This window comes from Megascapheus bottae, chromosome 7 (genome assembly GCF_031878675.1).
Source record: "Megascapheus bottae isolate mThoBot1 chromosome 7, mThoBot2.hap1, whole genome shotgun sequence".
NCBI classification, from domain to species: Eukaryota; Metazoa; Chordata; class Mammalia; order Rodentia; family Geomyidae; genus Megascapheus; species Megascapheus bottae.
In genome coordinates, this window is record NC_143515.1 from 77,610,957 (window position 1) to 77,622,956 (window position 12,000).

The window sequence follows — 12,000 nt, forward strand, 5'->3', positions numbered from 1 at the left end:
ATGGGGCAGTGTCATTCTTTCTGATGGCAACATAGAATTCCATGGTGTAACTGTAGCACATCCTCATGCTCCACTCATCTACTGAGGGGCATCTGGGTTGGTTCCATATCTTAGCTATCGTAATAATGCTGCAATGAACATAGTTACATAGTTGTGCTGGTTGGTTTAGTATGGCTTTGTTTCGAGATATTTGAGTAGATGCCCAGAAGTGGGATTGCTGGGTCACAGGAGAGCTCTATGTTTAATCTTTTTTTTTTGCCAGTCCTAGGGCTTAAACTCACGGCAAGAGCACTGTCCTTGGGCTTTCCTCAAGACTAGTGGTCTGCCACTTGAGCCTCAGCACCACTTCTGGCTTTTTTCTTATGTATGTGGTACCGAGGAATTGAACCCGGGTCTTCATGCATTGCTAGGCAAGCACTGTACCACTAGTCTTCTGAGGAACCTCCACACTGCTTTCCAGAGCGGTTGAACAGCCCATCCTCTGGGAGAAACAGAATCCTCATTTGTTTCTGCCCCTCCCGCTACATCCTTTCTGTTTCCCACCGGTTCACTCTTTCCATCTTCTTGCCTGAAGACAGAGCCCAGTGCTGTGGGTGACGAGATCAACTAAACCATATGCACCCCCAGAAACAGAAGAGCACATCGGGGGTGCCATGAGGGCAAGGGGTGAAAGGCAGGGACGCAGGAGAGGACGTGGAGGGGGGACCCCAGCACGAGGTCACCCGGAGCCCCCTCCGGGACGCCCTGTCGTGGCTGTCCCCGGGCAGCCCCGGGCCTGCGCCCACCTTGAGCTGCTTCACGAAGTGCTTGCCCACGGTGATGCCGGAGCTGGGGCTGCCCAGGACGATCTCGAAGTGCTCCTCCAGGGCCAGCCGCGCCCGCACGTGGGCCAGCCGCTCGTAGGCCACGGCCGCCAGGGGCGAGCAGGGCACCCGGAGTAACACCATGAGCCCGTGGCCGCAGGGGCACTGCTTCGGGGAGTTGAGGAGGTTCTGCGTGATCTCCAGCGTCTCCACCGACGTGTGGTTCTTCATCTGCGGGAGGCCACTCAGCGCCATCATGGCAGCCGCGTAGTGCTGCACGAGAACAAAGGTCCTGATCACCGCGCTGTGCAGGCGGGGGAACCTGCAGGGAACACAGAGACACGGCCCGTGACCCCAGGCCCAGGGCCCATGGCTGCCAGCGGGGCCCGGGCGCCTCGGCCTTGCCTGCAACACCACATCACAGACAAGGAGCGCTGCCTGTGGAAGGAAGCTGCTGCCGACACCCCAGCCACAGCCTGGGAGAGCCAGGGGGCAATCCCTTCATTCCTTCCAGCCCGGGGACAAAAGCCTCAGCTTGTTGTTGCCTCAGTTAGCATTTTTAGCTGCCTGACGTATGTTTTCAGTGACAGAGGAATGCATGAAATGCATGCCTGTGAAGTCAAATATCAGGTGCAACATGAACTTACCCCAGTTCCCAAGAGACACAGAATCACACGCAAAGGTGGCTACCGTGCTCCCCAGACTCGGGGAGCGTTCGGGTCAATGACAGAGTGTTCCCAGAAACAGAACTAAACATGATCTAATCCAGCAGATGGATTACAGATCAAGACAGTCATAGCTCATGGGTCCCCACACCGAGGCCAAGGCGGGGGCCGATGGCACCACCACCTACACTGTTGGAGCAGGAGAAAGAAAACAGACTAGACTTCTGCTGCTTCCTTCTGAGATTAAGGGACCAGATTGGTCCTCGCACTTGAGGCAGATTTAGGAAGCGAGTGTACTCAACACAGGGAATATCCCGCAACATGACACAAATGAGGTGAGGGGTTCCCTTCGCCCACCCCGCCACTTCTGCTTGGAAAGAGTCTTCAGGATATGATCAGGAATGAGGAGGTTAGGCAAAACTCAGCAAGTTCCCCAAGTTTGAAAGCCCCCAAAACCCCAGGCTGTGTGCACAAAAAGAAATCAGCAAGGGACCCACCCCCTCTCCAAATCCTCCAGGAGTCTTGGTCAAGCACTGCATACAGGTGAGGAAACTACCCACAGGCAAGGGAAGAAATCTTTGGTTGCTGTAGGGCAGGAAGGAATCACACACTGGTCTCTCATGGTTAGTATACTGTACCTGGGGCTCTGCAGACACTGCTTCAGAGGGCTTAGCCTCAGCAGAGAGCAGAGACAGGACTAGATTAAATGCAGTTCCACTAGCAGTGTTTAAGAGCAAAGACTTGCCAGGTAAGGTGGCTCATGCCTGTAATCCTAGCTATCAGGAGGCTGAGATCTGAGGATCAAGGTTCAAAGCCTGCCCAGGCACTAAAAAAGACCCTGTGAGGCTTATCTCCAATTAACCACTAGAAAACCAGAAGTGGTGCCATGGCTCAAGGGTAGGACAGTAGCCTTGAGCTGAAGAGCTCACAGAGACGTTTTGCTATTATTAACTCTGTTTCTTAAAGATCTTGAAGCACTCAACCCCTTCTGACTCAACAGCTGTTAACATCCAGCCTGTGGGGGACACCTTGAAACACAGGTGGAGAAACACACGTCAGTTTTCAGCCCCGTGCAGGTGAGAGGCCTGGTATCTGTGGCAGGTCTCTCGTTCTGTTCTGTAGAGAACACCTATATACCATAGCTGGGCACAAAGCACACAGTGTGATGTGAGCAGTTTTTCGGTGCCTCTTAGCCTCAGTTTATTTCCTATGGAAAATGAGATATGTTGTGATGGGGTTAAAAGAGACATGGAAGAGTCTCTCTGAATCTGTCTCTTCCTTTTCAAAATGAGAACAGCAGCAGCAGCAGCAGCAGCAGCAGCTGTCCTGAGACAGGGAAAGGAGGGCAGAATCAATGAGTAGTGAGTGCTCACAACTCACCAGGTGCCTGCAGCCATGAAGCCCATCAATCTGTTTCCTTTGAAGCCATGGCGGCTCCCCTCTGTCCTCTATGGATCCACAAACACTCAGCTCCAGAAACATCCCAGTGTGCTTCTGCCCATTTTCATCTTTAATGGGGAGACTGAGTCACCCAGGGAGGGGGGGAGGGAGTGACGCCTTCCTGAAAGCCCAGGCAGGTAGCACACACCTCTGCTCTCCTGGCCCAAGCCCTGAGCACATGGCATAACTCCATAGCCAGATCCGTACCTTTTCCCGAGGGCTGTCACCATGGCCTCGAAGGAGCTGTCATATCTGAGCAAGGGAAGGCTGTGTCCTGACAGGGTGGACTCGATGAACTCAGACAGTCCAAAGTACTTCTTATTCTCATGATATAAGTCCATACCCTGAAACACACAAGAGCACAGGCCATGCGTAGGAAGTCCGGGCTCGGGTGCCAGCATGGTCACTGTGGGTGAACCCGAAGTTCCCTGGGTTGTCTTCTGCCAACTTCGTTCTGCAGACACAGAGCAAAGACCAGCTGGACTTTAAGGATGGTGCAGCCCCGCCAACCAGCTTGCCATTCATTTGGCCCCAGGGACTTCACTAGAGAGATCCGCCTTATCTTTTCCGATTAAAAATATAATCCTAAACCTGGCACTGGTGGCTCTCACCTGTAGTCCTAGCTACTCAGGAAGCTGAAGTCTGAGGATCACGGGTCAGAGCCAGCCTGGGCAGGAAAATCTGTGAGATTTGCATCTCTAACTAGTAACCAGAAAACCAGAAGTGGTGCCATAGCTCAAGTGGCAGAGAGCTAGACTTGAGCAAAAGAGCTCAGGGACAGTGCCTAGGCTCTGGAGTTCAAGCCTCATGACTAGAAAAAGGAAATGTAATTCTAGCTACTGGGAAGCCTCAAATCTAAAGAATACAGTTCAAAGCCAGCCAAGGCAGAAAAGTCTAAGAGATGTTTCTCTCCAATTAACCAGCATAAAGAAGGGAGGAAAGTGTGGTTAAGTGGTAGAGCACTAGCCTGAGTGCAAAAGCTAAGTGAGAAGACAAGGCTTTGAGCTTGTGTCTAGGACCAACACACACACACACACACACACACACACACACACACACACAATTTTTAATCCTCTTCTTCCCATATTTTTAAACTGGTTCTAGGAATAAGCACATAAACTGTCTTGCATTCAAATGCTATTAAATTCAGCAAGAAAAACAATTTTTCTAACCCATCTTACACTAACATAAAATTCCAAACATGTTAAAGCTGGAGGACATTGTTCAAAATACAAAGATGGTGAACTTGACTCTCAAACAGCAGAGCAGTTAAGCAACTGTGTCAAGCAGCCAGTGCTTGGGTTACATCCCAGCTCTACCATGGTCTTGGGCAATCATCCCATCCCCTCCCCATTCTCTCTGCCTGTCTGTGTGTCAGAAATCCTCCCAGCACATCCTTTCCCTGGAATTCACAAAGACAGTGAACTCTGCGGACAGCGATGATCCACCAGCGATGCCACCATCACTGAGTGAGTCCTGGCACTGAAGCCACACATCCATATTCTTAGAAAGCCTCAGATGCTCTCAAGAATTCCAAGTTATTCATTCTTTGTGCAGTTAGCTAAAATTCAGCTAACCAGACTTGCTCTAGTCCTTTATTTTGAGGAGAAAATGGCAGGTAATAAACTAAAAACCAAACTCCCAGTACATATTCAGTCTGAAAAGGGAGACTGTGAAACTGGCTGTCCATAGAAACATGACAAAAAATCCAGGAACAGCTGGGCACCAGTGACTCACACCTGTAATCCTAGCTACTCAGGATGTTGAGATCGGAGGATCTCAGTTCAAAACCAGCCTGGGCAGGAAAGTTTATGAGACTCTCATCTCCCAAGTAACCACCAAAAAGGTAGAAGTAGAGCTGTGGTTCAAGTGACAGAGTGCTAGCCTTGATTAAGAGCTAGGTGAAAGCTGTGAGTTCAAGCCCCAGTAGTGGCACCAAGAAAAATTAAAGCAAGAATTTAAACCTAACCTTGAGTCAAATCAAAGATCCTCTCCTCCCCAACCCCAGGGCTCAAGACTTGTGCTAAACGCAACTTAACTACACGCAAAGTGCAGCATTCTGGACGCACTCACATTACTGTAGGAGACGGGCCAGTGGATCTCATTGTAGGGGCTTATGAGCGTGTGCTGGGTCTGCAGGGCGTATGGGAAGGAAGTCACGTGGAGAGTCACGATGTTGGGGGCCTCCTTCACTTCCCTGCAGTTGAGCAATCTGTCCACCAAGCCCACGGTCGGGTCACTTTGAGAATAGAGGTTATGAACAGCACTGCTGAGGGGGAAAAGGAGAAGGAAGAGTAAGTCAAATTATCAATACTGTTTTCGAGTTCCATAAATATGTAACTGTCCCCCAACTATGTCTGCAGTTGAAGCCTGTGGCTTTGCCTGTGACTAAGAAAATAAAAAGGAAATGATAGACCTTTCGGGACCTATCAGGGGTCTATCTACTCAATATGAGTATTTATGAGTACCGGTGGCTATAAAGGATTTCCTGCTGGTTACACAGTCTACTCGAATCTGATCCAGGCTGATTGTGGGCCTGTCTCCTTCATGACGGAGGAGCAGGGGAGAAGGAAGGAGACTCTTCACGTCCCACTGACAGGACATACGAGCTAGGAAACATCCTAAAGTTAGAGGCGACAGGAGGCTCTTTGGTCCACGATCTGTAATACAGGCCCCACTCGGTGTCCTCAGTGGGACAATGGCACTCTATAAATCCAGAAGATGGGGAAAAAGTCAGTGCTTCCTAGTGGCTGGAAACCACTCTGAGAAACTTACCTCCAAGCTAGCTTTCTCTATCACTTTAAGACTGTCATAATTTGCTACAGTTTAAGACTGTTCAAATCTCTGGGTTATAAATTATTATCCTCCAAGCCTGGCCAGCTCGAACTGTCTATGCATCCATGGAAATCAAAGCTGAGCTCTGTGACCTGGCCCAGTCCTCCTTTGGCCCTCATGTCTATCCATATAGCCTAAGCCTGGTTCCCTGGAGATCAGAACCCGTGGAATCCTGTGGGACCCATGTGAAACTTGTCCATTTATTTTATTTGATTGATTTTAAATGAACAGCCTCAGCACCTCGGACGCTCAGACCCCGGACCTTGCCACTAACACCCCCACCCCACTCAGCCCTGACTCTGAACACAGTGCCCCTTTCTCCAGTGCCCTCTATCAGAAAATTTCTGAGGTTGCAGCAGGTGAACCCTAAGTGCCTGGAAAACACTGCCAGTGCCCGGCCCCAGCCCACATCTGCTTCATGCCCTCAGCCCCAAGTGGCATCCACACTTGGAAGGTTGACCATGGACCTGTCAGTCTAACCTCACGAGATCCCAGTGGGCATGGTCGTGGATCAGAACGAAGAGTGTGTGAGGGTTCTGGAAGGAGTTTTGCACAAAGGCCTTAAATTTTGTCTGGGCTTCTGCATCCAGCTTCAGAACATACTGCTCCACTCTCTGCTTGGTCATGGGCTCCTTCTCCAAGCCGAGCTCCAGCAAAACCCCTGCAAGCAGGAGGACACATCAGTAACTCTGGCATCACCCCGGGTGCGTTCTTCATGGACGCTGGGCACCGTCTCCCTCAGGACCAGTGCAGAGCCAGGTCCGAGCTGCAGAGATGTGGCAAGCAGGAGGCTCCTACAGAGAGGCCTGCCTCCTACCCACAAGAGTGCACACACCAGCCCCCCCACCCCCGGTGGGGCTCACAAAGCCAGGGGTCCCATGAAGCTGCTCCAGAGCAGGGTAAAACAAGACTGCACCCAGCAAAGTGGCCTCTCAATGTGCACAACAGGCCCCAGAGGCCAGCAGAGGGACTCCTGGGAGTTGAGACATTGCCCTGTGCATTTTATATTTAATTACAACCTTGAAAGGACAGGAACACAGATGGGTGAGATAGAAAGCAGCTACTGTTGCCCAGGACACTCAACTGGAAGGGACACAGCAAAAGTTCCAGACTTGGTTTTACCAGGACTGGAGAGTCTTGATTCTGCCAAAGGCCATCTGGATAGTTACACCACCATCCAATACATCGGCAAAACAGGCGGCCTGTGAGCAGTGGCACAGGTGACGCGCACCTGCTTGTCATTTACCAAACGATGTTGAGATAAAACATGGCCTCTGAGCATCTCTCTTCCGCGATCTGCAGAATGGGGGTGGTAACACCTGCTCCATCTAGCCAAGAATGGTATCCACATTCGCACACGCATTGAAGTGAATCTGGACTCTTCTCCCCAGCGGGCCCTGACCTGAGTGCCAGACGTGCAAGACCGTCTGCTGGTAGGTCACTTCTGATGGCGGGATGCAAATGAGAAAGTCCACCTTCTCGAAGGATCCCAAATCCAGATTTTGGGTGCTGGAGTCCGCAATGGAGCACACGTGAGACAGGAGCTTCTGGGCCACAGCTAGCTGGAAGGGCCCGACACCACGGGGCTCCAGGTGGTAACCTGGAGCCGGAGGTGGGCCAGGTGAGGGAGCAGAGGTGAGGGAGGCAGAGGCAGCTTCTGCCCACCCCCTCCAGTCCAGGGGGTGGGGAGGGAGCCCAACCCCCCACACAAAGCAGTGCAGATGCAAGAAAGCAGAATACGCCCATGAGGGGCCTTCCCTCAGCATCTCCCCATGGGGTCACCTCTAATGCATCTCCACTGAACACTACTGCAGAAGCCAGGGGCCAGGGGCTCCTGCCTGTAAACCCAGGACTCAGAAGGCTGTGATCTCAGGACCGTGGGTAAAGCCAGCCCAGGGAAGAAAAACCTAAGAAACTCTTTCCAGCAAAAAGCTGAAAGTGGAGCTGTGGCTCAAAATGCTAATGGACAGTGCCCAGACCCTGTGTAAGCCCCACAGGGACATTAATTAATTAATTATTAAGTTGAGAAGCACAGAGGAAACCGTGCCTGTCTGTCTATGGAGACGGACCTGACCCTGGTCTTCAGAAGAGGGTTACAAGTTCCCCAGAGGAGAATGTAACCATCACAGCTCCTCAGAAATTCATGTGACTATGAAATTCCCACAACATATTCAAAGGTACTAAAGATGCACTCTCTCATACAAATCAGGAAGATGGCTTGAGATGGTTCTCTTTCCAACTACATTCAAGTTAACTTTCAGGTCTACCTAAATGGTAAGGTGACACTGTGTCTTCTACCTGTACTTCTGGCTTTGCTTTGGCTTCCAGTTGAATGTACACCAATGACCCCCCCTGCACCCCGAGTCGAGGCCAAGGCTTCCTCTTTGGGGTCTCCTGGGCACATCTATATCCACGTCTCCCTTTCCATCCCTATCAGTGCCATTTCCTATCTCCTTCCCCTGTTCCCGCCTATGCCCACCATTCTTACTCTACCTTTCACTCCATCTTCTCATGCCCACCTGTGCCTTTCATGTCACTCACTTGTGCACATGGGTGCCCCGCTGACATCCAGGGCTGCTGCTTTAGCCACAGAGGAGACACTGAGCGAGGAAGAACTACGGCCTTGGTTTTCCTGATGAAATTTGTCCAGCAAAATATCAATGTCACCCTCTGCCCAAAACAGAGAACAAATAGAAATGGGTTTCCAGTGGAGTGACATTCAGTACCGTGACGATGGACTCAGCAGGCAGCACCGAGCCTGGGCCTCAGTGATAGGATACAGAGGCTGACATGTAGACCAAGACCCAGACAGGTTCACAAGGTGACTCATGCCACAACATGCCCTATGCCAGCGCAGAGTAAGAGGAGCAATCAAGGACAGAGAGGAAGAATTCCAAGTCTGTCTGAGACAGAGAGAGAGGAAAAGGCACTAAATACAGAAAACAGCCAGGTGCTGGTGGCTCACACCTGTAATCCCAGCTGTTCAGAAGGCTGAGATCTGAGGATCATAGTTCAAAGCCAACCTGATTAAAAAAGTCTGAGGTGCAGTGGCTTATGCCTGCAATTCTAGCTACTCAAGAGGCTGAGATCTGAGGATTGTGATTCAAAGCCAGCCCAGGCACTAAAGTCCATGAGACTCTTAAGTCCAATCAACCACTAGAAAACCAAGAGTGGTGCTGTGGCTCAAGGGGTAGGGCGGGAGCCTAGAGCTGAAAAGCTCAGGAACAACGTCCAGTTCCAGAGTTAAAGCCCCATGCCTGACAAAAGAAAGAAAGAAAAGAAAGAAAGAAAGAAAGAAAGAAAGAAAGAAAGAAAGAAAGAAAGAAAGAAAGGAAGGAAGGAAGGAAGGAAGGAAGGAAATCTAACCACCAAAAAGTTTTAAGTGCAACTGTGGCTCAAGTGGTAGAGTGCTTGCCTTGAATAAATATGCTAAGAGCCTGGGCTCTGAGTTCAAGTTCTAGGAAAGGGAAGGGAAGAGGAAGGGAGGGGAGGGGAGGGGAAGGGAGTCACAAGCATCCCCACTCCACCCCTGGAGAGCTGCATTGCCCAAGCAGGAAGTGTCAGCAGCCAGAAGTCATCAGGCAAGAGGTGGACCTGCCAGCATGTCCATGAGAAGCAGACACCACAGACTGGACTTGAGCAGGTCACACTCGTCCACTGAGATGGAGCCGGAGCCACCTCTGCTCCACATTTATTCCTGCCTTTTCAATGCACGCATGCACCACTCGGCCAAAGCTACCTGGACAGAAGGTGCTGAAAAAGGTCCCCAGGGAGTCCACTTGACCGGTAACCAGTTCATAATGGACCTCCCTCTGGTACTCCGCAGGGCTGAGCAGGCTCTCCGAGAGGATCCGGGCTTGGTATTTGCCTGGAAAGCAAGCAGAGCTAGCTGTCCCGAGCCTCATCCTCCACCCTGAGGTCAAACGAGGCTTCTCTGCCCATACCCAAGCGTGCACCAATCCTGGCAAACAGCAGGAGTTGCTGCAGGTTGAATGAGACAACTTCTTACGTTGCCCGGTCCCGGTAGAGCAGATGGGAGGACGAGAGTGACTAAGGTGAGATCACAGAGACACTCCTCTCTCCTCCCCATGCCCTGCAGACCGGAACGTCTCCCAGCCCTCCACGTCCACCCCTCCTTTGCCTGAGCCGCTAATGGCAGCGCTGGCCTCAATGGCCTGGTGTGAGGTACCACACATGAACTATGCCAGACACATGGAAAGAACCACTCAGATTCAGGGGAAAATTCATCCGAAGCAATTTCATACCAAAGAATGCAGGCGAACACACGAGGCATGGCAGAGGAGCAGGGTGCATTTTTTAGATAAATAAAAAGTATGAGAAAAAAAAGAAGTACAGGGGCCGGGAGTGTGGCCTAGTGGTAGAGTGCTTGCCTAGCATGCCTGAAGACCGGGGTTCGATTCCTCGGTACCACATACACAGAACAAGGCAGAAGTGTTGCTGTGGCTCAAGTAGTAGAGCCCTGGCCTTGAAAAAGCCCAAGGACAGTGCTCAGGTCCTGGGGTTCAAGCCCCAGGACCAGCAAAAAAAAAAAACTAAAATGTACAAAAATGTAAAAATGTACCACACTCATGAACACTTATAAGTCCAAAACAGTTGGGTGCTGGTGATTCACACCTGCAATTCCTAGCCAGTCAGGAAGCTGAGTCTGAGGATCATGGTTCAAAGCCAGCCTACACAGGAAAGTCCCTGAGACTCTTATCTCCAATGAAACTACTAAGAGCCCAGCAGTGGAGGTATGACTTAATTGGGAAAGCTCCAGCCTTGAGCAAACAACCCAAGCAAGAGTGTAAGGTCCTGAGTTCAAGCCCCACCCCCCCACACACACCAGTCCAAAAAAGCATGTACACTTCCCCAGATATGAACCCTCATGACACGGACAGTCCTTAGCCCAGCCCAGCCCCAGTGGCTATACATAGCAGGTTTTCAAAGGTGTGTGTGTGTGTGTGTGTGTGTGTGTGTGTGTGTGTGTGTGTGTGTGTGCCTGTATCTATATGTGTGTGTCTGTGTGTGTGTCTGTGTATGTGTGTCTGTGTGTCTATGTGTGTCTGTGTCTATGTGTGTGTGTGTGTCTGTGTGTCTATGTGTATGTGGGTCTGTGTATGTCTGTGTGTGTGTGGGTCTGTGTATGTCTGTGTGTGTGTGTTGATTTAGCAGGTTCATTTATTGTCCCACAGCACAATCAGGGCATTGCGCCCTGCACTCAGGCAGGAAGCCTTCCTACAAAGCCCCGCTTCTGGTTTCCTGTCAGCCAAGAGGGGGCCAGGGCTTACCCACCCACCCACCCGTGACAGCGATGCAGGAGTCGATGGCGGCGTTTCGGCAGGCACAGATGATGACCACATAGTTGGTCTTGGCGAGTTTGCCCTCGATGAGCAGCCGGAACATCTCGGCCAGGCCCTCTGCCAGGGAGGACGCACACTCAATGACATGCACGCTGTCATTGCAGGAGCTGGCGGCCAGGCCGGCCAGCCAGGGCAGCTGCGCCGAGGTGACGGGGGCCACAAGGCCGGGGCCTGCAGAGTAGGGCGGCGGGGGCGCCTGCTGATACTGGCGGATCTCCGTCAGGTGCGACTCCCGCCAGGAACGCAGGAAGATCTGCTCCAGGTCCTCCATCAGCGGCACCTGGTCAGCCGCTGCAGGATAAGAACACACGGGGCTTCAGAGTGTGAGTGTGTGCGAGTGTGTGTGTGTGTGTGTGTGTGTGTGTGTGTGTGTGTGTGTGTTGTGTGTGCAACTAGGCTAACACAATCTACAACTAGAAGCCCCAACAAGAGCAAAAAAGCTGAGCAAGCACACCAGACCCTGAGTTCAGGTCCCAGTACAGGCACGGCATACACAGCCACAACTGCATCATCCTGTCACCACCAGTGTCCCTCCACGACACTCCAGCTTCAGGGACAGGTGACCAGCCCCACAAACATTTTGCTTCACTAGCTCCTGAGTCAACCTCCCCCCACCTCCTCGATGCACCCTGGCACCAGGCCTTGTTGAACTAAGCTTTACATCCTGCCTACACCCATATATCCAAAACATTCACTTCTCTGGACATGCTCCCTGCTCCCCCTCCCTTACCCCCCCTCCCCACCCGACCCCCAGCACCCCACAAGGCTCCTCCAGGTCTCTTGCACAGATCTTCCCAGGAAAGTCTAGATCCACTCCATGTAGACCCATCCCGCCTGTCCTCCACCTCCCCTGCTGCTTCCCTGAGCCTCAGATCAGCAGGTGGGGTGCAGCCC

At 51.8% G+C, this 12,000-nt stretch overlaps 1 protein-coding gene across 1 annotated transcript in view; it reads right to left on the minus strand.

Moving 5' to 3' along the window:
* Greb1 (growth regulating estrogen receptor binding 1) overlaps positions 1 to 12,000 on the minus strand; it is a 57,041-nt gene that overhangs the window by 21,514 nt on the left and 23,527 nt on the right. Inside the window, exons 10-17 of the mRNA XM_090336217.1 lie at positions 11,047 to 11,397; positions 9,483 to 9,611; positions 8,285 to 8,413; positions 7,146 to 7,343; positions 6,224 to 6,404; positions 4,982 to 5,177; positions 3,116 to 3,252; positions 786 to 1,125 (exon numbers count right to left, since the gene is read on the minus strand). Of these exons, the coding sequence (XP_090192343.1) occupies positions 786 to 1,125; positions 3,116 to 3,252; positions 4,982 to 5,177; positions 6,224 to 6,404; positions 7,146 to 7,343; positions 8,285 to 8,413; positions 9,483 to 9,611; positions 11,047 to 11,397 (1,661 nt within the window). The remainder of the gene's footprint in view (positions 1 to 785; positions 1,126 to 3,115; positions 3,253 to 4,981; positions 5,178 to 6,223; positions 6,405 to 7,145; positions 7,344 to 8,284; positions 8,414 to 9,482; positions 9,612 to 11,046; positions 11,398 to 12,000) is intronic.